General features: G+C 39.9%; 3 protein-coding genes across 4 annotated transcripts; all 3 read right to left on the bottom strand.

Moving 5' to 3' along the window:
- Positions 1–346: 346 nt before the first annotated feature.
- chatb (choline O-acetyltransferase b) lies at positions 347–9,520 on the bottom strand. Of its 2 annotated transcripts, none has more exons than XM_085360858.1 (14): positions 9,476–9,520; positions 8,568–8,759; positions 7,959–8,077; positions 6,577–6,630; positions 6,286–6,466; positions 4,101–4,278; positions 3,831–4,000; positions 3,654–3,754; positions 3,416–3,544; positions 3,200–3,322; positions 2,962–3,103; positions 2,663–2,725; positions 2,122–2,259; positions 347–613 (listed from the first exon to the last, which is right to left on the bottom strand). In XM_085360858.1, the coding sequence occupies exons 1-14, from the start codon at positions 9,518–9,520 to the stop codon at positions 347–349; spliced, it is 1,902 nt and encodes a 633-aa protein (XP_085216984.1). The 2 variants fall into 2 exon arrangements, with proteins under 2 accessions (XP_085216984.1, XP_085216985.1); XM_085360859.1 differs by having other exon boundaries at positions 3,416–3,535.
- Positions 9,521–11,635: 2,115 nt separating this feature from the next.
- slc18a3b (solute carrier family 18 member 3b) lies at positions 11,636–13,204 on the bottom strand. The gene has a single exon (XM_085360857.1). The coding sequence runs from the start codon at positions 13,202–13,204 to the stop codon at positions 11,636–11,638; it is 1,569 nt and encodes a 522-aa protein (XP_085216983.1).
- Positions 13,205–18,795: 5,591 nt separating this feature from the next.
- On the bottom strand, positions 18,796–25,029 carry rgrb (retinal G protein coupled receptor b). The gene is made up of 7 exons (XM_085360856.1): positions 24,653–25,029; positions 24,180–24,336; positions 22,562–22,683; positions 21,974–22,127; positions 21,721–21,838; positions 19,527–19,640; positions 18,796–19,282 (listed from the first exon to the last, which is right to left on the bottom strand). Exons 1-7 carry the CDS (start codon positions 24,726–24,728, stop codon positions 19,142–19,144), a joined length of 882 nt encoding a protein of 293 aa, XP_085216982.1. The 5' UTR covers positions 24,729–25,029; the 3' UTR covers positions 18,796–19,141.
- Between the last annotated feature and the right edge of the window lie 507 nt (positions 25,030–25,536).

Raw genomic sequence — 25,536 nt, 5'->3', positions numbered from 1 at the left:
GGCTTTAGTTTCCTAAAGGCAGCAGACCAGTTAATGTCAGTCTACCAAGTCAAGCAGGATCAGTGCTGGACCAAAATCGTTCTGTTGTCCACACAGATCCAAGAGAAAACTTTTTGTTTCTTCTTTTAGTTTTCATATATATATATATATATATATAATTTTTTTTTAAATGTACATGTTTTATATACAGTTACATGTGAACTTTAAGGCTTTAAATTTTGTTATGAAAGTAACACTATTGCACAGACAACAAAGACATGTGAAGGCATCTTAACTACTGAGTCTAATGCTAAAGCCTAACAGTGGTGAGTGGAGCAGCTGAGTGGGCGTACTCCCTCAGTATGGCTTACTTCCCTGATTTATGAGGCTGGCTGGCTCCCTGGCTGGAGACAGCAAGTTTGCTAGCTGTAGCATTGCTTCTATTGCACAAGTCCCTGATTTCCAGCAGGCCCTCGTTCAAGGCTTTAACGAAAACGACCGAGCTAGTCTCTGTGTTGTCCCAGAAACTAGAAATGCAGAAGATGATGTGGTCTGACTGTGGGTTGTAACAGGTGCCATAACCGTTGGGCACTACTGGGCCATAGCAGCAGAACATTTCCACAGTGGTAGGAACCTGGAGTCAAGACCACATAATTATAATCATCATCATAATAATACTACATTTTATTTATAGGTGCCTTTTAAAACACTAAAGGACACAGTTGAAGACATCATAGAAAGGTAAGAAGCAGATTCCTAAAATTAATGTGATATTTTACAGGAAGCCAGTGAAGCTGCCAAAGGACGGGAATAGACCTGATTAATTTGCTACTGTGGGGTGAAAATGTTCTGAGGGAAGCAAAAGCTAAATCTAAAGATGGTCTAACAGAATAAACTCACTATCAGGGGACGTCAGATTCAGGTGAAGTCTAGCAAAGAAACAAAAACAAAAAAAAATGTTTTGGTTGGATAAACAACATCATCATTGTCATCTTCCTTTTCTTCTTCTTTAAGCTGTTAGTGGATCATCTACCATCTCACTAAAAACACCATAGCAGGCCTTATTACCGTCTTGTAAACCTTCCCTTTCACTGTTGCTGCTATCTGCACCCACCCACCCATACATCCCTTCTCTATCTCTTTTGTGGGCTGTCCATTGGTTTGGAGGGTTGACCATATAGGTATTTAAACTCGTCTACCTTAACTATGTCTCCTTGCAGCCTCACTGATACACCTGTCTCCGTCTCATTCACAAACATCTGCTTCTTTTCCTTTTCAAGCGCATACCTTCACCTCTCCAGGCTCTCTTCCACCTGCTCCCTGCTCACACTACACATCACAATGTTGTCTGCGAATATTATAGTCCATGGACACTCCTGCCTGACCTCATCTGTCAACCTGTCCATCACCACTGCAAACAAGAAGGGGCTCTCTCTTATTAACCTAGCTTCAACAACTCTTGCCCATTTATTTATGGTGTTGTTCATCAGCTTTATCCCTCTGTAGTTATTATAGATGTCCACATAATTCTTGTTTTTAAAAACTGCTACCAGTACACTTGTTCTCCATTCATCAGACGTCATCTCAGTCTCTAAGGTTGTGACAAACGATGTGGTGAAAAAGTCCACTGCCCTCTCTCCTCTGCATCTCCTTAAACCTAATATCTTTAATTAGGCTTCTGCAGTTTGGAAATTGGCACGTGCACATTTGCAGACTCCATTACTGCTTTAAAATAATTACTTTATGGTTTAGTGATTCTCTTTAAGAGGTCTCTTCATTGTTCTTGATTGTCTTTGTTGGTTATAGAGTGTGGTACTGAATGAAAATTTGCCCTTAAAAAACTCCACAGCGGCTTAACTTGAATTAAATGCACACGAGTATCCTCAAATTGCAGAAAACACAATAGCAGATTTATTTGTGCTTTACAGGTATATTAACACATCATTTTTTTCTTTTTCATTCTTAGTTTGTGGAAAAGCAGAGAAACATCTGTATTTCTCTTTTTGTCTCCATGGAACATCTGGTGTTTCATCTGTCCCGATAAAGGGAAACGTATAACTTGAAGAGTGTAGGTTCTGCAGAGGATTTGTATTTCTGGTATCAATTATATATATATTTTAATAGCATATGATTATGTAGTACCTGACTGGTAGAGAGGATGAAGTGGTTACTGGCCAGATATGTCTCATCACAAAAGATTTCTGGCTTTTCCATGTTGAGCTCCTTTGCGATCCTCAGAAGTCCAAGGAGGTGATTGTCTATCGCCATTCCTGTAATCGCCTGAAAAACATATTTTTGACAATTTAAGGGTTTTATGAATAGTTACTTTTCCACATCCATTCACTAAAACGGACTTCTTTATCCCAGAAATGTGGCTCACTGTTCTTTGAAATACAGCTGAGCCACAACCAGAGCCTCATCAAAGCTTTCACCAGCCTCTTACTGTCATTTTTGGGGCAAAACCAAAAAAAAAAGAATTTTGGAAGTAAAACTTGTTCTAATTTTTTTTTTTACCAAAAATTAGATGAGGAGATTAATGTAGAATTTCCATCTGTGCATTATAGATATCGAATCTAGAATCTAGAATCTACCAGTACTTTTAAAGCTAATTACATAGCATGCTTTATTGCACATGTCGACCATTTCTTGGCTGGTGTGGTGAGAACTTTGGATTAATACTCACTGCAATTGTATAACTTGTCTGGGCTTTAATTGCATCCCCCAGTCGCTTCATCTTTTCTGAGTCCTGTCAGAGAAGAAAAGTCATTCAATGAAAAAAAAAGTGGACACAGGACATTTGTTGCATCGAGACAGCAGCAAAGCCAGCCATTTTTCATAGATCCGCTAAATCTTCAGGGGGATCATCTGGTTGACTGACTTTTCCTTGCCAAGGTTGCCAGTCGCACCTGTTTCATAAGTGAGGCGCGATGAGCAGTAAAGTGGGAGTTAGTAATTAAAGCGGAAGTGAGAAAAATGACTCACAGAGAACGCTCCCCTCTCATCTGCCATAGACTTTACAAAGGCCAGGGCCTCGGCGGTCGCTGAGCGAATGTTATCTACGCGACCTTCTTGGAAACGCCGAATTGATGCACTCTCGTAAGTGGACACGAGCCTTCCAGTGCATCTAAGTGCAGGGCAGACATGATTTGAAATTGCACCTTGATGGCAAACAGTTCAATTAGAGATATGCTTATGATATCACACATTGAATATTTGTTACTTGAAAAATGCAAGCTGCAAGGCAACTTGTATGAAGGCATCTGGACTCATCTTCTGCTGCTTGATAAATTCTTTCCCATAATCTTTGAATTTGAAAACATTCATGTCAAGATTATTCACCAGCCTGAAGAAGAAAACAGTAGATTTTTGTGACTTCCAGTCTCAAAAAAATCTGTACTTATTTATAATTGTAGTTGTGTGTTTGTGCTAGTCTTGCCTCTGCAATCTCTCTGCAGATGCTGCTAAGAGTCCTTGGATATGTGGGTTACATTTCCAGCGTAGCCTCCTTGGAGGAGGAAGCTCTCTATAGCTGGAGGACTTGACCATCTTGGAAGGACTTTCCATTCTGTTCAGAACAACAACACGTTTCTTTCAGACACTTCTGGCCTCATCAGCATTCATTTAGATGACCATATTCAGTGTGCAGCCTGTCTTGCTACAGTGGGCTAACTTACATATATTTCATTATGTATTCACAGCACTGCACCAGAACGATCCCTTCAAATGGTGAATGCTCACACACCACTCCACATATCCCATCCATGCCTACAACAAACTGAGAAAATGGGGATTAAATGATTATCCAAATTTTACAGTCATGGAAAACTGAAGCACCTGCAATATCGTCTTACCTGCATTGACTTGTCATACCAGCGGTTTGCACCGTTCTTTTCATGTCCTCCACCATGTAGCATCAACAGGGCCCTGTTGGTGTCACTGGGTTGCAGGCCGCTGGGCTCATCCAGACACACCACACAGATGCAGCTCTCAATCAGTGCCAGAGAGTCCCTGTTGATCTGATCTGGACAGATGAAAGAAGGAAACCCATGTCCTGGATTTGCTTTTTCTAAAAAAATTTGATTAAAATGTTAAATTGAGTAAGAATGAAGTTGTGGTAAGACCTTTTATTAGTGCCTCTCTAGCTTGCGCCCATTCTGTCCTTCCATCAGATGTCAAGATGCCAAAAGGGGGGAGCTTCTCCTCAGCGTTTTCAGACATTTTCACAATCTTCTCCAGCTGGGATAAGATCTCCTCCTCACTGAGCTGCTTGCTGTTTGCGACTACATCCAACACGAAAAACTAGTGAGAAAAATAAATTACAGCAATCACAAGTCTCTCAACTGTTCCATCAAGTACAGCTTCACCAGGGTGATTCAACTTGACAAGAGAATATTTAAGTTAAAATATTTCCTTGCATGCTAATTGCGCTTTATAGCTAACCTTACGGCTACTGTTTGAACAGCTGAGATAATAACGACATTAGTAATAATGACAGGGACTGAGAAGGGCCAATTACCTGCTTCTCTTCCACGATCAGTTTAACATGCGACTCAAGGAAGCTCTCAGACAAAGTGGCCGATTTAATCTGCAGTAATTAAGTTAACTCGCTGTATCTCCATAGGGACGGGCCCTTAGAGGCTACAGATTGATGGCTCCCAGAATCATTTCCAGGGGAGAGTTCCTGAGTTTTTCCATGTTAATTTGCAGTCTCATTCTTAACCTTCATAAAAATCAATATATTAGCCATGGGCTATAGATGCTGCAGATGTTGGTGGCATGTGTTTGAATGTGGATCGGTGACTTTGATGTGACTCTGAGATGAGATGATAATGAGTACAGGCTGTTTTGTACAGGGGATTGTGTTAGATGATAGGTAAGGAAAAGACCACACACACACATAGAAGCCCGTTCAGCTATCTTAGTGAAGACCTTCATTGACATAATGGTTTCCCTAGCCCCTTACCCTAACCATAACCATTAAAAATGAATTCCTAACCCTTACCCTTACCCTAAACCTAACCATAACCTAATTGTAACCCTGACACTAACACCACATTTTGAGCCTCAAAAAGGCCTTCAAACTTGTGAGGACCGGTGAGTGTGTCCTCACAAGTGACTGTTGGTTCTCACAAGCATAGTAGAATGCAGATTTCGGTCCTCACAAAGATAGCTAGACAGGAACACACACACACACACACACACACACACACACACACACACACACACTTGTTTTAATATCTTAGTGAGGACATCTAATTAACATAATGTTTTCCCTAGCCGCTTATCCTAAACCTCACCATCAAAATTGAATGCCTAAACCTAACTATAACCTAATTGTAACCCTGACACTAAAACCACAGCTTGAGTCTCAAAAATGCCTTTAAACTCGTGGGGACGGCTATTTTGTCCCCTTAAGAGACTGTTGGTCCCCACAAGTATAGTAGCACAAGTATAGTAGCAAGTATAGTTTTTGGTCCTCACGAAAATATCTAAACACGCGCGCGCACGCACACACACACACACACACACACACACACACACACACACACACACACACATAATTCTTACCTGCTTTATTTTAAAGCTGGGTTAAAAGCTGGGTTTAAAATAAAGCAGTTAAACTATAAAAGTCAAGTAGGAGAGCCTTATTGGGGATTTAAATGACTTCTGTCACCTGGCTCCTGCTGTGAAACTATAGCTTACCTTACCGCTACATGCTGTCTATTATGACAATTCCTTTTTAGTACTTCCTGGTCCGTCTTGTCCCAGTATGAAACTTTGGCCAGTTTAAATATTCAAATAGACACAGTCAGCCACAGATAGTCACACTTTCATAGCAGGCGCTGCTTTTTGAGAAAGAACTGACTCCCCTGTTACAGCAGAATTAAAATTAGTCAAATAACTAACAGGTCTAATTCTGTTCTATCTGTCCTTCATGCAAAAGGTCTATAAGATGATCCTCAGGAGGTGCAGTAGTGGGTACATTGGGTAAGTTTCTCAGATTCCTTTCAATAATGACTTTACTTACAATTATTATTTTTCTTAGCTTTTTTTCTGTATTTGAGAGGGGTGTAGAAAAGGTTTCTTTATTTACTGTTACCACAGGGAAAAAAAGGTATAATTATATTCACTCAAGTAAAGGTGCTTAGACTAGTCCTTACTTTAAAATCTGACTTGAGCATCTCTGCTACATAGAAACTGACTTGTATGTCACTCTATATGTATTCTCTCAAATGGACAGAAAACACTCTTTAATCAGCAGTATTACTGAGTGTGAGAAGTCTCCTCAACGGCCAGTGTCCTGACCTGATTCTTGCATGCCACAATCATGTGCTCCAGTGCTGAGGATGCTGCCTTCATCTGGACCTTCAGCGTGTCTGTCTTTAATCCCGGATAGCGGTAGGAGGTGAAGAGGCGATAGTACTGCTCCATGCACATAGGCATGACAGCTAGCTGGCCTCGAGTGAAATCCACTGGCAGCGATCGCCTGAGAGACATTTTTACACACACCAGATCACCTATGAAAAGACTTGTGATTCATTATTATATAATTTTGGTTTTAATCTTCAATCCACATAGCTTGCAGGTTGAACTTACGTATCGATGAGAGCCTTGTATTCCAAAACTCCACTGATGAGACGGGCGGCAAATCTTAAAAGAGCAAGAAGGAGGGTGAAATTTGAAAGTGGTATTGTTGTGAAACACCAAAGTTATACAGCAGAATGGCTTGTGATTGTAATTACATATACTCCCATCTCTCAAAGAACTAACAGTAATCACATTATGGTGAATTACTGGGATACAGTGTGAGAGTTGCGTGTGTTCATCTGCGAGAGGGAGAGAGCCGGTCTGTATGTGTGAGTGGGTGAGTGGGCAAAGAGGGAAAACGCAGCGGCTTGTCAGGTCTCATGTTGTATATCATTTGTCTTGGTGTTATTACGTTCAAAGCCAGATCAATACAAAGGAGGCAGCCTCAGTGCACCACACCCCTAAATGAGGCCTGACTAAGAGTCTCCGTGGAGAGCTTGGCCCTGTCACTCCCAATCTAATAAGTGGCCGTGTCAGTAGATTACCAGCTGCTTGGGGTGCTCTGGAAATATTCACTTAGTGGCTGTGCAAGCTGACAAAAGCTAATGTTGAGCTACAGGGCTGGATGGACCGGTGTAATTTCTGGCAGACCACAGCTCATTTAATAACGGTCAAAGATTCTTTCCATGACTGTAAAATTCAGATAATAATCTGAGTCTGCATCTATACAAAAGAACATAAAAATCTGTCAGCAGCTAAAGAGCTGATTATGTGTTTGCGCAGTATTGTGTGCAACATTCAGCATGTGGCCTTTTTTTCCTTTGGTACAGAACTTACAGCGCACACTCACTTTATGCTCAGTCATTGTGTGACATATTAAGTGAGTTACTTTGTAGTTCTCCCACATTTGCTTGCAGCTTGACAGAGAATATTGGTTTTAAGGATAGATGATCAGAGAATAACAGTAATAATAAGTAAAAGAATATTTTCAGCACATTTACATACATTTAAAACAACTATTTAAAGGTTCCAGCTTGTGTTTTCTGGATCATATAGAAAAATAAACTCATGATTTCGGATGGTTTTCAAATTTTAAAGAAATCTGTTATTTAAGACAGTAATTGAAAGGTAGATTCACTGTTAATAAAAGAAAGCTATATTTATTTTTGTTCTGACTTATTGAGACTTTTCCCCTCTGGATAAATATGCTTCTTTGTCATTCATTCCCTTGATAGACACCTAGAAAGACAACTTACAGAGAATCAAACTAAATTTGGATGTTTATCTGACTCAAATATCACCTGCTAAAGAATTTAAATACCGAAATGGAAACATCTGCATCTTCGATTTTGATTAGTTTGACCTTTTATTCTAAAAAAAACTTTGGTTTTACAACCTCCAAAGGAAGGGTGAATAAAAAAAAGTCATCATAGCAGAAGTCCAGAACATACCTGAGGGCGTCTTTATGATCTTTAAACATCTGCTTAGGAAACACCATGGCAGGACTGGAGTTGACTGGCAGGGCCAACCTGTTGTTCAGGTACATGTCCTCCAGCCAGTAGTCATAGACCTAAATGTGAACACAGGGACAGTTTTTGAGAAATGTTGCTTTGTTAAATGTGTTTGGACTCAAGTTATTACTTTCAGAGTTGAGACCTGTGCAGTGAAGTAAAAAGCCATTACAGTGTATCACTGCCAGATGAAAAGGAGAGTGGGAGAGTGGTGCTAGTGTGAGAGTGGGAGTGTGATAGATTTCACTGAGCTGGATGTCTAGTGGACTGACCGATCACCCAGACAAAGCACAAGCGGAGACAGGGATAAATGTTTATCACGGAGTTTAAGACTTTTTTAACTAATTTCTTTATCCTAAATAAAATAATTTACAGCTGATTTCAGCAATTCAACTATCTAACAAACAGTGCAAAAACACATGCAGGTATTTATATAGTCATAAAGTCAAAACAATACAGAAGCTCCTTATTGATAGAAGTAGGATGCACACTGTAATTTTTCCTGTTCATGCACATAAACAACTTTTCATCTGTTAGGTCTGTGTTTACCCAGTTTGCCATCTTGTCCCTCCTCTCTAAAAGCCTCTTCTGGAGAGTCTCTCCCACGCCCCCAGGAGCCCCAAACTTCTCCACGATGGCTCTTGTTTTCTTAAACTGCTCCTCCTTCGCCAGGTGTTGAACGCACTTCAAGTAAGTGTCAAGGGTTTGTTTCAGCAGGGGAACGGGGACCTTTGGCAGCACCTGATATCACAAAAAACATCACACGAAGAGTAATGGAAGGAAAGCAACTGTCAGCATTTTAATGGGATTCAGTGTTCATTAGCTAAAGCAGTCGTTTATTATTAGAACCTAAGTTAATAATGCATTTTGACTGCTTCAAGGCCAATTTGAGAATAAACTACACAGTCTCCTGTGCATTGCAAATTACCCATGAGGTAAGTTCAAATTGATAATATTATCTGTGTGATGTTTGGTCATTTGCATGCTGTTGGTAAGCCAAGATTATAATATGGAGACGTGCAGTGCAAATGCAGAACAATGTATCTGCAAATTCTTGGAAATCTTTAGATATTTTCAGAAGGTCCTTAATTGGTATTTAGAAAATAAATAAATAAATAAATAAATAAATAAATAAATAAATAAATAAATAAATTTAATTAAGCACTGGTTTGACCCTGTAAACGCAGCATTGTCTCTGTTATATTATAGTCTGCTGCATCATTTTGATCAAATTTCTGCACAAAATTAATGTGTGCTATAGTGTCTTGAACATACTTTCTATGTTCACGAATGAAGGTTTTTTTTTTTGCCCCTAGCGGCCAGTTAGGCAAATGAAGCTGGCGCTGTCCGTGGTGCTGAAAGCCAGTACCCTTACTTTGCCAACTTAGGCACCACGGGCGGCGCTCGGCACAAAAAAAGTAAAGCTGACGTAAAGAAGCAGCGGTGTGTGTTCATACTTGGCTGTCTCGGTCTCTCGCCGTCCCTCTCTCCAAGATTGGCATGATTAGTCCAGTCTCGACCAGTGAATATAACTCGGAATCTCCCCCCACCCTTAATAGGGTCTGGCTTCAGCCGTTCCTGCATGAAGCGTGTTCAAGGAGAGAAAAGAAGCAAAAAATAAATAAAAATTAGGCCTGTTGATAAAATGTAACTACACAATTGTGAGCTGTCTGAAAGTGAGCCAGCAGGCTTCCATTTTTGATCAAGTTGCAGCCTAACGCAATTTACTTCCTGTGCTTGCATTCCAGCTGCGCCTCCTGACTCACTGCAGACAGATAAACATTTTAAAAAGCCCTTTCCTATTTCCTTCCCTTCAAAAAATCCAAAACAAAATAAAGAGGTTTTTCTTTTACATCAATTTTAATATTAAAAGTGCTAAAATCCTAAAGAGACACAATGAAGAGGAGCATCATTAGATGCAAGTCTTTTTAGTGGAAAACAAGTGGACTGATTAACTAAAACTTAACTTGAGCAAAACTGTAAAGTAAAGAAATCTCCCCCCGCTGTGCGCCAAACAGGCTCAGAAATATGATGATGATGATGGTAACTTTTGAAATGAACACCAAGTCTCCGTTTGTTACAGTTTATCAGAGCCTTACCCGATCAGCGAAGCGATCAAAAGGTCAGAGAAGTGTGTGAAAGTTGGCATCACCTCCCACGTCCAAGCGGTGAAAGCCCATGTTAGAGGAAAACTCCGTTTAGACGGACTGCTCCCCTGTCCCCACGCGTCGCCATACGGCTGTGGCTCCACATTAAAGCACGCCTTGGAAAAGATGCTGAAGGTGTTTGCGTTTACCTACCCCCTTGAGGCAAGAAACTCCTCCCATCGAAATCTATTCGCGGAACATATTATCTGACAGCTTGCTTCCCCCCTCCCGCCCACACCCTATAAAATTTTTAATATATATCAAAAACTGACCGAGCGTCTGGTTGTCATTCAGGTGTCCTGTGATCACCCTGCGGGGTCCACAGTTTTGTTTTTTTGTTTTTTAGATTTAAATGCTAAGCTTGTCTCATGGTCTCGGGTTTGACAACGTGGTGAGGTTATAACCGAGAACTAAATCAGTTTATGCGTGTTACACTTGAATTTGTTCGATTTTTGTTTACGCACTGTGACTAATGTGCGCCTCCTGTGTCAGCAAGCAAACATTCAAAAATAAAGATTTTTTCCTGATCGTTTAAAAAATAAATAAATAATGAAATCAAATAACACTTCTCTTGTGTTTTTATGTTTGCAGGAGGGGTGATGCGGACTTTTAGCCACTTTTATCGTCTACAGTTCCTATATTAATATCGAAACAAATCCGGCATTTATGTTGTTTTATTCATTTGAAATTAAAATTATGAAAATGAAATCACCACCGTCACACTGATCCAAACAGAGATTTATTAAAACCACAATTATTCAATTAATACACATTAGTTCATCTTAAGGGGACTGACATCATTAGCTACGTCTTGACAACATGTTTCGTACACACACACCCGCGCTCAACGGCATACACACTTTGTAGAGATCCACGGATATATATATTTTTTTTATTTGAACAATTTACATTGTGCGTGTATCCACATATGTACAAAATCCATTTATTATGATACATTTAATTTCAAACAAAATAAATAAATAAAACAAAGAGGCCTACTTATTAAAATCCACAATTTTAACAACAAAACAGAAAGAGGCCTTTGATTTGCAAGTGAAAAAAGTTTCCTCCGAGACTAAAAATATAGGCTATTTTGAGAAGGGGAGAAATGTGCTGCTTACAGTTGGTCCCATATAATTTTGTACGCACATTATATCTATTTATATAGTTTGTATATATAATACTGAATAGTACACACAAATTCAACGGCAGCTGAAAGATCTCTCACAAAACTCGAGTTATACATCCTTGACAAACGCTACATAGACTTGTTTGTTGACACAATGAAACCACAGTCAGAAAAAAGATGAAAGAAAACTTTGAAAAACGAGTCACACAGTTGTGACGTTGGTGACTAGGTGTTTATATTGCACATCGGTACTTACATAAAATTTTAAATCACTACATTGTAATTTGTCTGCCTCACAAATCTCACAAATGTTTTGATTTGTCGGTCGGATTGTAACCGGTCTAAGTGCACTCCGGGCCGGAGGACTCTTCTGACAAGGACCGCTGTCCTCTGAAAGGGTCAAACCCATTCTCATCTACCGACAGGCAATTCCCTGCCGAACTGTAGCCCTTCTTCTTCGCTCTCCTCTCCTCCATCTTGATTGTGTCGTACAGCCCCTGCGGAGCTTCGTCTAGCAGGTTATCTCTCTCTGAGTAGGACGGTTTCATTTGGCACACGTTGCGCAGCAGCAGCAGGGCTGGTGCGTAAAGCACATTGACAAGACCCATACCAAGATTAAGTTGTACAAAACCGAGACTGTGCACTATCTGCCCGGCTACTATGGGACCCATAGCATAAGCGACAGAGTAGGAAATATCTGCAATAGCATAAACACTACCATACACAGAAACATGACGCACATCAACTAAAAATGCAAGTGTGGGCAGCAGGGCAGTGTCTACCAGCGCTATGCCAAAACAGATGCCGCACAGCGGGGCGATAAGCTGCCCAAAAGTTTTGCATGCGGGAACTGTGCAGGAGCTCGCCCCTATGATAACCATGCCCACAGCTCCGTAAAACCACTGCAAATTTGGATGTTGTGCTGCCAATTTAACCGTTATGTAAACACCGAGAACGTGAGGGAAGAAGGCTGGGAGCCAGGTGAGCCCCATTTCCCACTGAGATGAGTGCATGGTGGTTTCCATCCAGTTGGCTATAGTTGGCTCTAGAAAGGCAAGGGGGATGTTACACACTGTCAGTGCCCCGGCCACCACAGCTATGTAGGGATCAATCATGAGTCTGTATATGGGGGTGCCGACTGGCATGTTCTCTCTAGTCCTGTTAGAGAATGGCTTGATCACGGTCAGTAGCATTAAGCCATCCGCCAGGCAAATGCAGGCGAGCACGATGAACGGCACTCGTTTGCCGACAAACTCGTACAGGACGCCCCCGAAGGGAGGCGCCACCAGACTCCCGAAAGAGATGAACGCCAGAGCAATGCCGAGCGCCCTGCTTCTCTCTCCCTCCTCCGTGTATTTGTCAGCTATCATTGCGATTCCAGAGGTGTCTGCGAAAGCAGAACCGAGGCCCTGCAAACTTCTGGCCATAAAGAGAGTCGCGTAATTCTCCCCGAAAGCGAAGATGCAGGTAGAGACAAACATGACAGTCAGTCCAATTAAAAGTGGAATGTCATATCCCACCCGGTCTATGAAAGTTCCCGACAGGGGGTTAACTAAGAGCTGGAGGATGGCTTTTGATGCAAAAAGTATTCCTATCTGGATATCTAAATTGTCCTTGTTGCTTTTGTCCTGGCTTGTGCTGTTTGCCGAAGTGTTGGAGTGCATCACAACGTGGACGTGTTCTGACTGCTCAAGCTCCAGATCAGCAAGATAGTCTGGAATAATTGGCACGATTACCATGTAGAGCATATTGTCCAACAGGAGAGCCACGCAAACAATCACCAGTATGATCCGTCTTTGCTGGTGAGGATCCCGCATCGCGGTGCCTAACTGCTTGGTTCTTTCACCCATCTCGGACAGTTTTACAGCGGCTGATTTGGCCAGCCCCGAAGAGCCTCCTTCTCCATCCATGGTGTGCTTTTCTTAAAAAAAAAAAGGATTTTCGATTCAAAACTGTATTTGTGCTTCTTCCGTCTGATGCCGATCTTTTTAACACCTCGGATGACTCATTGGTGCTTTCTTTACACTGAAGTAACGCTCTCCGTCCTCACCTCGCCTGTGCGTAAAGGGAGAGGCGCAGATGAACTTGGTTGCCTCATCTGTGAAGATGGTTTTCTTCAGCTTTCTCCTCTTGTCCTCGGCTCAGCCACGTCCGATGATGTTTCATGATCTCCCGAGAAGTGACGTGGTGAAATCGTAGATTTTCTGCACCTTGCAGAGGTTTCAGCTTCTATTCTTACATATCAAAGTTTTTGTTTGGAGCGATTTTGATAATTATTTGCACAACAGAGAACACTCAATCTCGCTTATCTCTGTTGTCATACCTCCTATCACCTGTGGCACTTTTGCGCTCTGCTCCGAGACCACGAGTGACTCCGTGGCCATTGGTGCACATTAACCCGCAGGTTCGGCGCTATTTTAGTCCCTTTTTTTGTCTCCTCTTTTCAGCAAGTGCTATGACGCATCACCAGCTTGCCCCCAAGTGGATCCCTTCTCCACTTGTCTCTTTTATGTTAATCTCCAACCATTGGCAGCAATCACTTCAACCAATAAGAGCTGGTGAACACTATTACAAAGGCGCAGAAGAAAAATCGTTTCGTACTCTCAGTGTGTGACTCTAGACTTTGGAGATATAGAAAAATATATTGCGCTTTGTCATCACCAGTATATACGCACAAGAGACGGTACATGTTTTCAGAATAAAAGTCTATCCATATCAATCGCACAAAACACAACATTTACGACATTTCTTAGACTTGCCAGTAACGTCATTGACCTTATTGTTTAAAGTTACTTTGTCACACTGCCCTTTTCTGCACCCAAAAGACTCCAGTACCGTGGACAGATTCAGCCCCCACGGGCTCTTTAAACGGCCAGGTTTGAGTCTCTCACTCATTTTTTGAAGCAAAGATACTTTTCATGGCCTTCTTAAAAATGTTGCCTAAACTCCCAAAAGTCATGGCTCTTGTTAGCGTTTGCATTTACACGGAATAATGTCGCATTCAGCTATCAGCGCAGACACTGTGCAGGGTACAAGTTTAACATCGGCGACACCTCGTGGAGAAAATTCATTGGTACAAACAACAGGAGTGGAAATCACTGCATTACCTTTACTAAGTACTACAGTCCTGACATTTTATACAGTTGTAGAATTATTTACAGGCTATTACTACCCAAAGGACCCATTAAAAGAATTTCAATTAAGTGCTTTAGTTTCGGTTTCTTTCAAATATTTGTCTTGCGCAGTACTATTGCTATTTAAGTCTGTTGTTCGTTGTATGACGCTACAAAAGAAACTGCAAAATATTTTTTTTATAGTTGTTATTCTTACTTTCTGTCAGTGTGTGATTCTAATATATGCATTTTAACAAGACTTCTTTCTGTTTGTCAGTAGAGGGCGATAACGACCTACAAATGATTAAAATCACAGGGTAGCGCATGCTCAAGGACAGACTACAAGACTGGCACCTCTTCGTTGGTACTAGAAAACTAATATTAATTGAAGTACAGCAATCTGGGTAAAAAAAAAAGAATAACATTTAAATTTATTAAATTAAAATTTGCTAATACAACAACAACAATAGTAGTAATAATAAGAATAATAATTAGGCTCAAATAGTTCTTGGTCATTCCTTTAAAAATAATTCTGCTCTATTCCTTGGAAACACGGAATAAGGAGATGGGAGAGGTGGCTCAGGAGTTTTGCACAGGAAAGTGTATGAATATGCACATGAGTTTGATTAAATATTAAATATTGAAGATAAAAAGATAAAAAAAAAAGATATAAAGATTAAGCAGCATGTGCTTTATGTAAGTGACGGTGCCTAAGTGATTTATATACATATATGTATATGTGTAGGTACACACACACACACACACACACACACACACACACACACACACACACACACACACACAGAGAGAGAGAGAGATAAACATACATATTACATAAACACTTAAAAAAATGTATAATATTATTGCCTTATACATCATTCATGCATAACTTGGCAGAGTCAAGAGTTTCAGCCTAATCCTCAGAGCTGAATTATGGATGATGACTCGGCCTCTGACGTGAAGACAGTACAACAGAGAGGCTTAATGGATGAGACTAGGGGCAAGGTTTTCTAGATGCCTAGTGACACAGGCGTGATCTAATTCTTTAAAAATCATTGCATGAAAAATCCACTTCAGATATGTCACATCTTTGACACAGTTCGTGGTCTAATGGCATCAAAATTTATGATAACACTTGTGACCGAGAAACTATTATGAACAGATAGTATTATGTAACACTAAGCCAAGCATCAGAGCTTGGGTTTTACCATCTAACGTGCTTCCTTCCACTGATATGATCTGACCTCTGGACTGTAGTGTGTAATATTTAATGGAGGGTTTAGTTGCCCTTTGGCTTTCTTCTTTGATAGGCAGCTTTCACCTTTGTCTCTTACATGAGTAAACACATGCTCAGTATTAATGCTGTAAACATGCAGGACTTCACCAGCTAGGTCCATATAGTGTCTCTGGAGGTTTTACAAATAGTGTTTTCACTCAGCCGCCCCTTGTGGCTAAACTTCAAAGATGATTTTTGCATCACTCACTTTTCCTGTTTTTAGATATTTTAGGGCCGTTTAGCAAAGCGAGTGTTCTTCGACCAAAATTCTTCAAAATGTTTTCACCAATTTAATTCAGCTGCACAAATAAATGCTTTTGGAATGATACACTTCCATTATATCGGCTTGCTGTTTCGGAATTAAACACTATTGTGCCAATTTAAACTAGGATAGAAGAGTAGGGGAGGGCATGTAACAAACTGAGGTTCTTTTGAAGCATGCAAAAGAACAATCTTCACAAGTGATTACAACACTGGAAGTTATGACGCTTTTTCATTAACCAAGCCTACAATTGATTGGTGTTGACGTGGTAGGTCAATAAGTGTTTTTTAGAACTGAAGATAATGTTAAAGCAGTGATATCCTCTGTATTTTAGTGACCTAATTTATTTTTCCAGCCAAATATAAATGGCACACAGTAGATTTTTAAGGCTCTTCTTTAAACATCTTGGACTTTTATTTTCTAGGGATGTATTTATTTATTTATTTATTTTTTTTAATTGAAGTTATTATTATCCTCATCCTTATATTAGAGAAAGCTGCCAAATAAGGACAGGCATCATTCTGTTTTCTAACATTGTCTGTGAAGAGTAATAAATTTAGCACACCTCTATTTTCTATTAACCTTCAGCTTGCCTGGTGGGTGGATCCCAAATCTTAACGTTTCTATTGGATGAAAAGGGTTGTAATCGCTTATTTGTTTTGGGGGAAGGCTCAGTCAGGCTTTATCTGTCTGTGACAGGTTCTACTTTCTTCCTGTGAACTTTCTGCTATTACCACAGTGTCTATCTACAGCTCTGACCAAATTAGATCACTAGACCACACACACACAATCAGCCAACTGTTTCTAAGAACTTGATGCTGATCTTTTAGTTCTTTAATCTTTCTCAAGAAAAGTCCTGATCGCAGCAGGAGACGTTGGAGGAAGGACATGATTGTGCCAAATATTTAACTCCTCCTAATGAGCAGAGCTTGCTCATATACTGGAAGGAAATCCGATGCTAATGAGCAGGCTGCATAACAGCATTCCCGAGGCAGCTTCTGATTAGGCGATGCATTTTTTTTCCCCCTGCTCAAGCTTTTCAACTTACTTTTATCCCCACTTGTCACATTTTTACATTCAAGAAAAGATACAGAAAAAAATACAAACTCACAAAGACATTGCTAACTTAGCACAATGTTCAGCCTTTTATTTTGGTTAGGCATGCTACTGAAAGTGCAGTTGAAGCAAATGGGAATATCATTTAATTTGCAGGTATTGTCACTGTTCATACTGTACATTAGTTCTGAGTTGACTCGAGTCTTCTGTCTGTCTGCACTATTAAAAACAAAAGCGTTCAAATAGCAACTTTAAGAGATGCCTTACTGGGGTAAAAATGATCAGGGCTATGACTTCATGCAATTCAACGTTTAAATGCAGGGGTTCATCATTCTAATTTAAGCAGCCAACAGTCTAATTTCAGGACTGCTTCACTGTTGCTCATTAGGCTGAGTCCTTCTCCCTTAAAGAAGGCTGCCATTGATGGTGAGAGAATTTAATCCCCTTACGACCAGCCTGCGGGCAACAACGTCACACCTCGGAGGTTAGTGTGACAAGGATCGTCTCACAGTGGATTATTTCTGCTGTGGATACATTTAGCATCAGAGCTGGAGTTGTTTCTTCTACAGCAGAAATGGCAAACTCTTTTTACATCGTGGGCCACATATAGCCCACTTTGATCTGAAGCGCCTTGAGGCGACTTTTGTTGTGATTTGGCGTTATATAAATAAAATTGAATTGAATTGAAGTGGGCCGAAGCAGGGAAACCCCTCTATTTGTCAGTGTAAAGAAGTTTATATAGACATTTAATCCAATTTAATCCAAGAAAAAGAAGTGCAATTTCAGCAGTACAACTCAAGTTTTTCTACACAATAAAGAAATGCTGACATCTGTGAGCATGTCTAAAATGACAGAAAAAGCTAAATCTAAATTTACTCTAAAGCTTAACATAAATTTCTTTAGTAGATTGCGATAAAACCGTTTTTTTGTGTTTTGTTATTGTTTATCTATTACTTAATTACTTTGATGTAGTATGAATGACAGTAAAGGAGGTTCCTTATTAGTAGGAAAAACTGTAAAACAGTTAAAAATCCAAAATCTATGCCCTCCTTCACATTTTCCAAAGTCATCAAGTGGGCCGGAATAGAGTCCTCCATGAGCCAAATCTGGCCCCCAGGCCTTATGTTTGACAGCCCTGCTCTACAGTATGTGCCCCTTCTGTGGTGATCTTTGGAATATACGTGGCTTAGTAACTCAACCCACAAAGACATTTCATTGCTGGTATTATGAAATTGCTAAGCCAATATAGCTTAAGGGTAACTGTGTTCCTGCTCTGAAGCATCTATTCATGTGCATGCAGACAGAAAATGCAAACGTTTGCCTATTTACTAAAAAAACTACAGCATTTGTTTTAGAACTATTCGGCGCACTGAAAAGTAAAAACAAAATTGTTAAATATGTTTAAATATAACTGAATATGTCATCAAATTTAGCTCAGTGTAAGTTAATATGAAATGAAGACAAAACGCTACCAAACTCTGTGTAGTTTAGTGTATGCATTTCCTAATTTAGACAAGTACCTGAAATGAGATTAAGTCCACGTCGCCTAAGAAGGAGCTTAATTGCGCAACGGGCTTAACACAGTAAATATTTCCTCACTGTACAGAGGGGCTGTATTATTTAGCTGTCTACAAAACAAAACCACTATTAAATAATCTGCTTATTAAAATACTTTAGATTTGACACTGACATGTGATAAAAGGCACATTTCTGCTTGCAGCAATTAGGCTTCTTGCTTACAAGCATCTCCATTAATCAGATTAAAATAGAAAGCGCAAACAGCAGAAGAGGAGCAACATCTGTGTTTATTGTCACTGGATTCACGTGGATGCTTGAGCAGTGCAGGTTAAAGTCAAGCTGCTGAAAGAAAGAATGCATGAACATTTAAAATGGTCAGATTACCTGCAGCATGTTTTTTTGTTGATTGAGCTAAGTCCAACATGAGGTATGGTGGCTCCAAGCAAACAGACCGTCCTGTAATGTCATGTACTGTACAAATATGAAATATGAAAATAACACAACTGTACATCTCTGACCTGGCAATGTTTATTTCAAAACATCCTACTACGTTTGAATGAGGAACCTATCATGAAAGCAGTTGATGATCTTGGATTTTTGCCCGATTTTACTGGGTTTTCTTTTACTTTGACTTCTTAATATCTGGTTCAACAATCCTCTGTCCAGTGAGGAAATGCCAAACTCCCCCTCGGTAGAACTCATTTCCAAATGAGTAGAGGAGAGCGTTAAATATAGGATTTGTCTTTGCAATAACTGGAAGCATCTACAAGGGAAAAGGCACACAAAAAAGCAAAGGTTTAAGTTGTCTCACATACTATGGCAAGTGTGACATTAAAATGATTGACTCCTTTCATTGTCTTGCTTGTGGAATAAGTCACAAGAATGATGACTGAAACTGCAACTAAGAAACTGTTAAACTAAAAGTCAACAATAAGAAGAAGAAAGAGGTGTTTAACTGTTTCATTTTCACATAGTGTTAGGTTGCAAAAAACAAAATAAATACATACCATTCTTAGCTTTGGAGAGATGAGCTTCACATTGTCAAAGCAGGCATAGACACACATGATGACATATGGGCCCCAGCACATCAGCAGTACCCTCACAGGCAAACTGGTGTTAAACTGTAAAATAAAATCCATTGTGTTACATACAACAAGGCTTCAAAAACAGAAAGAGTGTGTCACAATTAGTCTAATAATGATAGTGATAATGATCTTATCAAGCTTGTGTGTAGTTGCTGAAACAAGAGATGAAGTAGAGATGCACTTCAGTGGTTTCGTGACCAAAAGTATGTGGTCAACACAAGGTTAGAATGTGGCATAACTGCTGGATGAATAATTAATAGACAACAGATCACACTTGAATAGGATGGAAACCAACTCAGAACCTTACATGGGTTGCTTTTCAGATTGCCATCTTTTTGAGATCCCCTGCATGAATCGCCACCTTATCACGGTGGAGGGGTTTATGTTTCCCATTGATCTAGGAGCTATGTGGTTGGGGCAATTTGCTCTGGTAAGGTCTGCCATGGCAGATTGTCTGACTCCTTACCTATGACAAAACAGTGGTACACATAACCTATGCAGCGTAACAATCCAGGGGTCCAGTGCTCTCTGCCTGGGATAGGGTTACTGGGGTCTTACCCTGGAGCCAGGCCTGGGGTACAGTCTCGAGGACAATTGTCTGATGGCCAGGCCTTAAGCCATGGGGCCCAGCTGGTGTCAGCTTGAAAAAGCAACATAGGTCCATCCTCCTGTTGACCACCCACAGGAGGGGCCCACAGGAGGTGTTCAGTGCTTAGTGGATTGACTGGCAGTCAGAGCAGAGGTCCTGGTACTCTGATCCCTGGCTTCCAAAACTGGTTTGTGGTAGATTCAATATCACCTCACTTATGAGGGACGAGTCCAAGCTGATATAGATATAGTCTGACTCACTCAACGTACAACTTGGGGTATGGAACCAGTTTCCTTCTCACTGAGGGGTTTGACTCTGTTCCATTCTGGAGTTTCGGTGAGAAGCTATGGTCAGGCTTAATGTTGTTTTTTATACTTGTATCCCTGTTTTTTGCTGCCTGTGTTTTGGGGTTTAGATTAGATCCAGACCGTTGTTTGTGCCTATATGCCAAATGACAGTTCAGAGGGCCCAGCCTTCTTAGAGTCCCTTGGTGAAACCCTCTCCAGCACTCCACCAGAATGCTGACCAAGTGTAAGTCGGACTTAATTCTGATTAGTGTTGGACAATGCCAGGGCTGCCATCTGAGCTTTCTCTCAGGGTTGGTGAGGAGCTTGATCATTCAACAGGGATTTGGAATAGAGCCGCAGCACCTCCACATCAAAGGGAGCCGGTTGAGGTGGTTTGGGCAGACTAGGATGCCTCCCGGACACCTCCTAGGTGAGGTTTTCTGGGCTTAATACCCCTAGATGGGCAGGAGGAAGTGGCTAGGGTGAGGGAAATCTGGGCTTATTTGCTTAGACTGCTGTCTAAGATAAGTGCCGTGCCTTTATCAAGCCATAATTTTCATTTTCTATACAAATGAATCATTATCTCACATTTTTGGAGGATTTTCTTCTTTACAACTTTGCTTCAGTTCATTGTCTGTGGACTTTAAGCAAAATAATACAATTTTGGAAATTAACAGAAAAAATAAATAAATACAGAATATTTTTTCAGAGAATGTTTTTCTTGACTTTTCCTCTGTAAATTGCCCTGTTTTTATTTTATTTTATTCATAACCTTATTCTTGGAAATTACTTTTTTGCCTGAGTTTATTATCCTTTTGTACCTGAGTGCTTTAATAATAATAATGACTATTTTTACCTACAATGGCCCTAATATTGCAACCGGTCTCACTTCTATGCTCAGCATAAAAAAACTACAATAAAGAGTGGCATGCAAATAGAAGAATGGAGAAATAATAAGCCTGTTAAAGATTAAATAAAATAAAGAAGAAAAAGAAAAGCACTCACCAGCAGGTTTAAAGGTTGTGTTTCATTATGCGTAAAATTAATCTTCTTAAACTCGTGGTTTGATTAGAGCCCCTTTGATTAGAGCAAAATAACATTTAAGCTGCTTTCTTCTACACAGCCAGTGATCAGACTCTTTTGTACGACTGTCCAATACTTAACAAAACAAAATATTTTGAAGGCACAATTGGATGTGCTAATACACAATGATTTTTAGTAAGACTGCAGCATGTATTACCCGGTGGTGATGGATCTTCTTGAAATGCTTGTAGATCAAATCATAACACGAGTACATGTTAAAAGCTGGGAGCATCAGGTAGAGCACCACCAGACTTAGCATGTAGGTGATGTAGTCCCTGTTAGAAAAACAACCATGAACAACAACAACAGCTGTAAAAGTCTATGTACCCGTTTTCCATGTGAACTGGCAGGTATGAAAACAGAAAACTATTGTTCATGGTAAGATTATCTTTTAATATTTACACATTTACCTGTCCCCTTTGGTGTAGTCCAGCGTGCAGCACGTCCTCATGGGCTCAAAGTCATAGACGCCCCATCCCAGTAGAGGAACAGCAGACCAGAAGATGGAGAGAATCCAGATGATGCTGCTGATCATGATAGATGTGGTCCAGAAAAGCTTCTGTCCTACACAGTGTTCATTTTTTAACAGAAAAATCTGATTTAGTTTTAGTCACAAACTTTTGACGTGAGCATAACTTAGTTTTAGTCTTATTTTGGGAATCGAAATGCTTTTATTTTAAGTTGACTAAATATCACAAGGTTATCGCCGACAAAATATAAAGTCGATTCAGTTGACAAAAACATGAAGAAATATAAAATGTAAACGTTTAAGAGTTGCTCCACATGGTTTACAAAGCGGCTTATAAAGCGGCTTATCCCCTGCCCAACATGAAACAAAAAATGAATAAATAAAAAGTTATACCATTTCCCAGGGGCAGATAAAATATGCATGTTTCAGTTTTTTTTAAGACTGACTTTCTCTGAATATCTCATTTCAATTGTGTATAAAACTGCATTAACTAACATTTTGAACACCTATTTGTAGTGCCTTTACTCACTGGTGCAGTACTGGTGATATCTGTCCCAAGCGATTGCAGCTAAGAAACTGATGGATGCCAGTATGGATATCATCCCCTGGAAACCATGATAGGCACAACCATCTTGACCAAATGGCCAGTATCTGAAGAAGACAAAGAAACATGTGTCATACTACAACTTGCAGAAAAATGCACCTAAAGTTACACAAACTTATATATAAAAACAAAGTGCTTAGGTATAAAGGTATACAGCTCAATAAAATAAAATAAAATAACCAGAAACTCATTGATGTGGAGGCTATTCTGATCACAACCCATCATAATTCATAGGTTGTTGTAATTTGTGAAGCACAAAAAGTTTTTTCGTCATTGAGTTCTCTAATGAGAATTTAAATTGAAAGAAGTCAAAAAGTTTCACAAATAGTCATATACAGGACATATTAATGTAGATCAACACAAAATAAAAGTGTTTAAGTTGAGGAGTGTTATGACTACATGGTCAGCAGTAACCATCGCCATTCAGTAAACGGCATAAATATATGTGACCATATCACTGATGTTAAGACAGTGGTGACAGAAAGGCCCTAACTGGGAGTCAACCAGTAGGATCACTCCCTCCATAATTATGAACAATAACGTCATTATCACCATGTAGGGCACATGTGAGGCAAAGCAAAAAGTCAAGCTATCACCTCATTTGGTATTTCATGCAGTTTTCTTTATCATTTTGTGCACACTAAATTCAAACTGTAAATAAAATCCATAAAGCTTATGTTGTGAAAAGGGAAAAGTCCCAATGTAACACCAAATGTGTCTCTGACCTTGAGCAGAATTTGGGTGAAGCATCAATAGGTTATCGTTGTATGCACGTGTCACTAAAATAGGATCGATTCTCTAGAAGGAGAAGTCTTTGAATTGTGAATGGATGGATGCTTTGCCACATATTAAAAGCAGCAGACAACAAGCATATGAAATATCATATGATGGGTCAGTATACACATCTGTATCATAATAAGTTGTTGTTTTTGTGTTTCATTATGTTCAACTGCACAAACTAAATAAAGTTTAACTTCATTTTATGATAGCTGTGACACTACGAGTGCAGTGGGCTGCTGGGTTCATGAAGGTGTACTTACAAATGATCCCACTTAAACTTAAACAATTGATTCTAAAATTTGAAAAAGTGGTTAGCTTGATAACTGGATTCCAATTAAACACGTGGACATTTTTACAATAAGCAAAAAATGAGAAGAGAAATGCAAAAACCAAGTTGATTTTACTTAAATAAATGTATTAATTAAAACCCCCCACTGTAGTTTGTACAAAAACAACTGTCTTGCGTAACACTTTACATAATAATTTTAAGGAAAAATCAGCTTTCTTAATAGGTCAAGCTGGAAATGTCTCACAACATCAGTGCACATTAAGTTTTATAAACTTTGGGCTGTTTGGTCACTTTCAACATATTTTCTTGCCAAATGTGAACAAAGTAGATTGTGGATTTTATTATGAAACCCCGAGACTTAGTCAGCTTGTGCTGGACAGCTTAATATGAAAACTTCTGCTGAAAGATTCAGATATAAAGTGACTGTAGAAGGCCAGAAAATACATTTCTAACAGAGCATGCCCTGTTTGTTACCTGAGATAGCTTGCATAGGCTGCAGTGAGTCCATTAATATTCAAACTGAGGTCAGCTACAGCAAGGTTGAACACCAGGAAGTTGCTGGGATTGCGCATCTCCCTCACCCTGAGGAAAGAAAGGATGCTGATGGCATTGAGGAAGAATCCCAGCATCCCTAAAAGTGAAAACAAAGAATAAATTACGTTTCTATTATTTGGTTTCACATTTAACCTCTAGCTGTATTTGTCTGCATGGCCGATCTTATTGGTTTTTTGGCCCACAAAGTGTGCAAACAAACAAAATGCAATTTAAGTAGTTTTGGTTTGGAACTTTTAACATCTAACTCATCTCCAAGCATTACCCCCCCCCCCCCCCCCCCCCCCCAAACAAACAAAAACAAGGAATCCCGCTAAAAATACAGCTCTTCCAAATTTATTCATGGTTATCTGGGTCCTTCCTTCTTGTATAACCATACAGCGCGCTTCACTTACCGCCAACAAGGAGTGCTGAACCGAATGTAAACATGTCAAACTCTGTGAATCCCTCCGGTAACGTATATGTTGCCATGATGAAGCACACAAATTAGACTTTGCAAAGAAGACGAGTCGTTTTCCTGCAGCGTAGCCACCCACAGTCTGTGCCACAATAAGGCCTTATAAAGGTGCTTTCACGTGAAAAAGCACGAACGCGCTAATCTTAGCAAAGCCCTCTTTACAATCCCCCGAAGAATGTCCTAACAAGCAGACTTCCTGCACACATTCTGCAAGTGAGTGGTTGCAAACACTTTGCGAGTTTTCTGCGCAATTCTGTCATCTAAAGGCTCTGAAAGTTTATTGCCGAACACTCTGTGGCGAAACCAACCTACAGCTTTGTAAGCGATAAGAGAAAGGAAACATGGGAAATGTTGTCTTTTAACTTAAAAGAGTGTTGGACTCTTAAGCAGACTTTGACCGGCAGTCTGGACAGTTACAACTCTTAAATGCACTTTAGGCCTCACCCCACCGATTGGGGTGGGCATAAGAAGACAAGATGAAGCACAGACTAATGTAATAATGGTGTATAAACACATGGGGAGTGGAGAATAGAGGTGGGCGGATCTATGAAATTTTTGCAAATGAAAAAAAAATATACCTCGAACATGCACTTTTTGTGTTGACCGTCCTGTCTATTTTATTTATAGTAAATAGCATATTCAAATTACAGACGTTGACCCAAAGTGCTTTAGAAAAAGAGACCTTTACATTCCAGGTTTCCAAAAAACTAGTAGAGAAGGTGTCTTTCTCCTGAGTTAAAACTGGGAGCTGGCTCCACAGGAGCCTAAAAGCTGAAGGCTTTCCTCCAATTCTACTTTTAGCTCTTTTCAAAAATCACAAGT

Source organism: Diplotaxodon limnothrissa, linkage group LG8 (genome assembly GCF_057381915.1).
Source record: "Diplotaxodon limnothrissa isolate DT_005_m linkage group LG8, D_limnothrissa_male_GT1.1, whole genome shotgun sequence".
NCBI classification, from domain to species: domain Eukaryota; kingdom Metazoa; phylum Chordata; class Actinopteri; order Cichliformes; family Cichlidae; genus Diplotaxodon; species Diplotaxodon limnothrissa.
Note: the sequence above shows the minus strand (reverse complement) of the source record. Positions and strands in the feature narration are given on the sequence as shown.

Bases quoted from the DNA above. Each gene is read 5' to 3' on its own strand.
- chatb (XM_085360858.1), bottom strand. From the start codon at position 9,520: ATGCCAATCTTGGAGAGAGGGACGGCGAGAGACCGAGACAGCCAA. The intron at 3,545-3,653 runs GTAAGTTAGCCC...TGTTCTGAACAG, and splicing joins GAATACATAATGAAATATAT to AATGGAAAGTCCTTCCAAGA. The intron at 614-2,121 runs GTACTACATAAT...TCTTGACTCCAG, and splicing joins TCATCCTCTCTACCAGTCAG to GTTCCTACCACTGTGGAAAT.
- slc18a3b (XM_085360857.1), bottom strand. From the start codon at position 13,204: ATGGATGGAGAAGGAGGCTCTTCGGGGCTGGCCAAATCAGCCGCTGTA.
- rgrb (XM_085360856.1), bottom strand. From the start codon at position 24,728: ATGGCAACATATACGTTACCGGAGGGATTCACAGAGTTTGACATGTTT. The intron at 22,684-24,179 runs GTAACAAACAGG...TGTCTTCTTCAG, and splicing joins GCCTATGCAAGCTATCTCAG to ATACTGGCCATTTGGTCAAG. The intron at 22,128-22,561 runs GTGAGTAAAGGC...AACACTGTGTAG, and splicing joins ATATCACCAGTACTGCACCA to GACAGAAGCTTTTCTGGACC.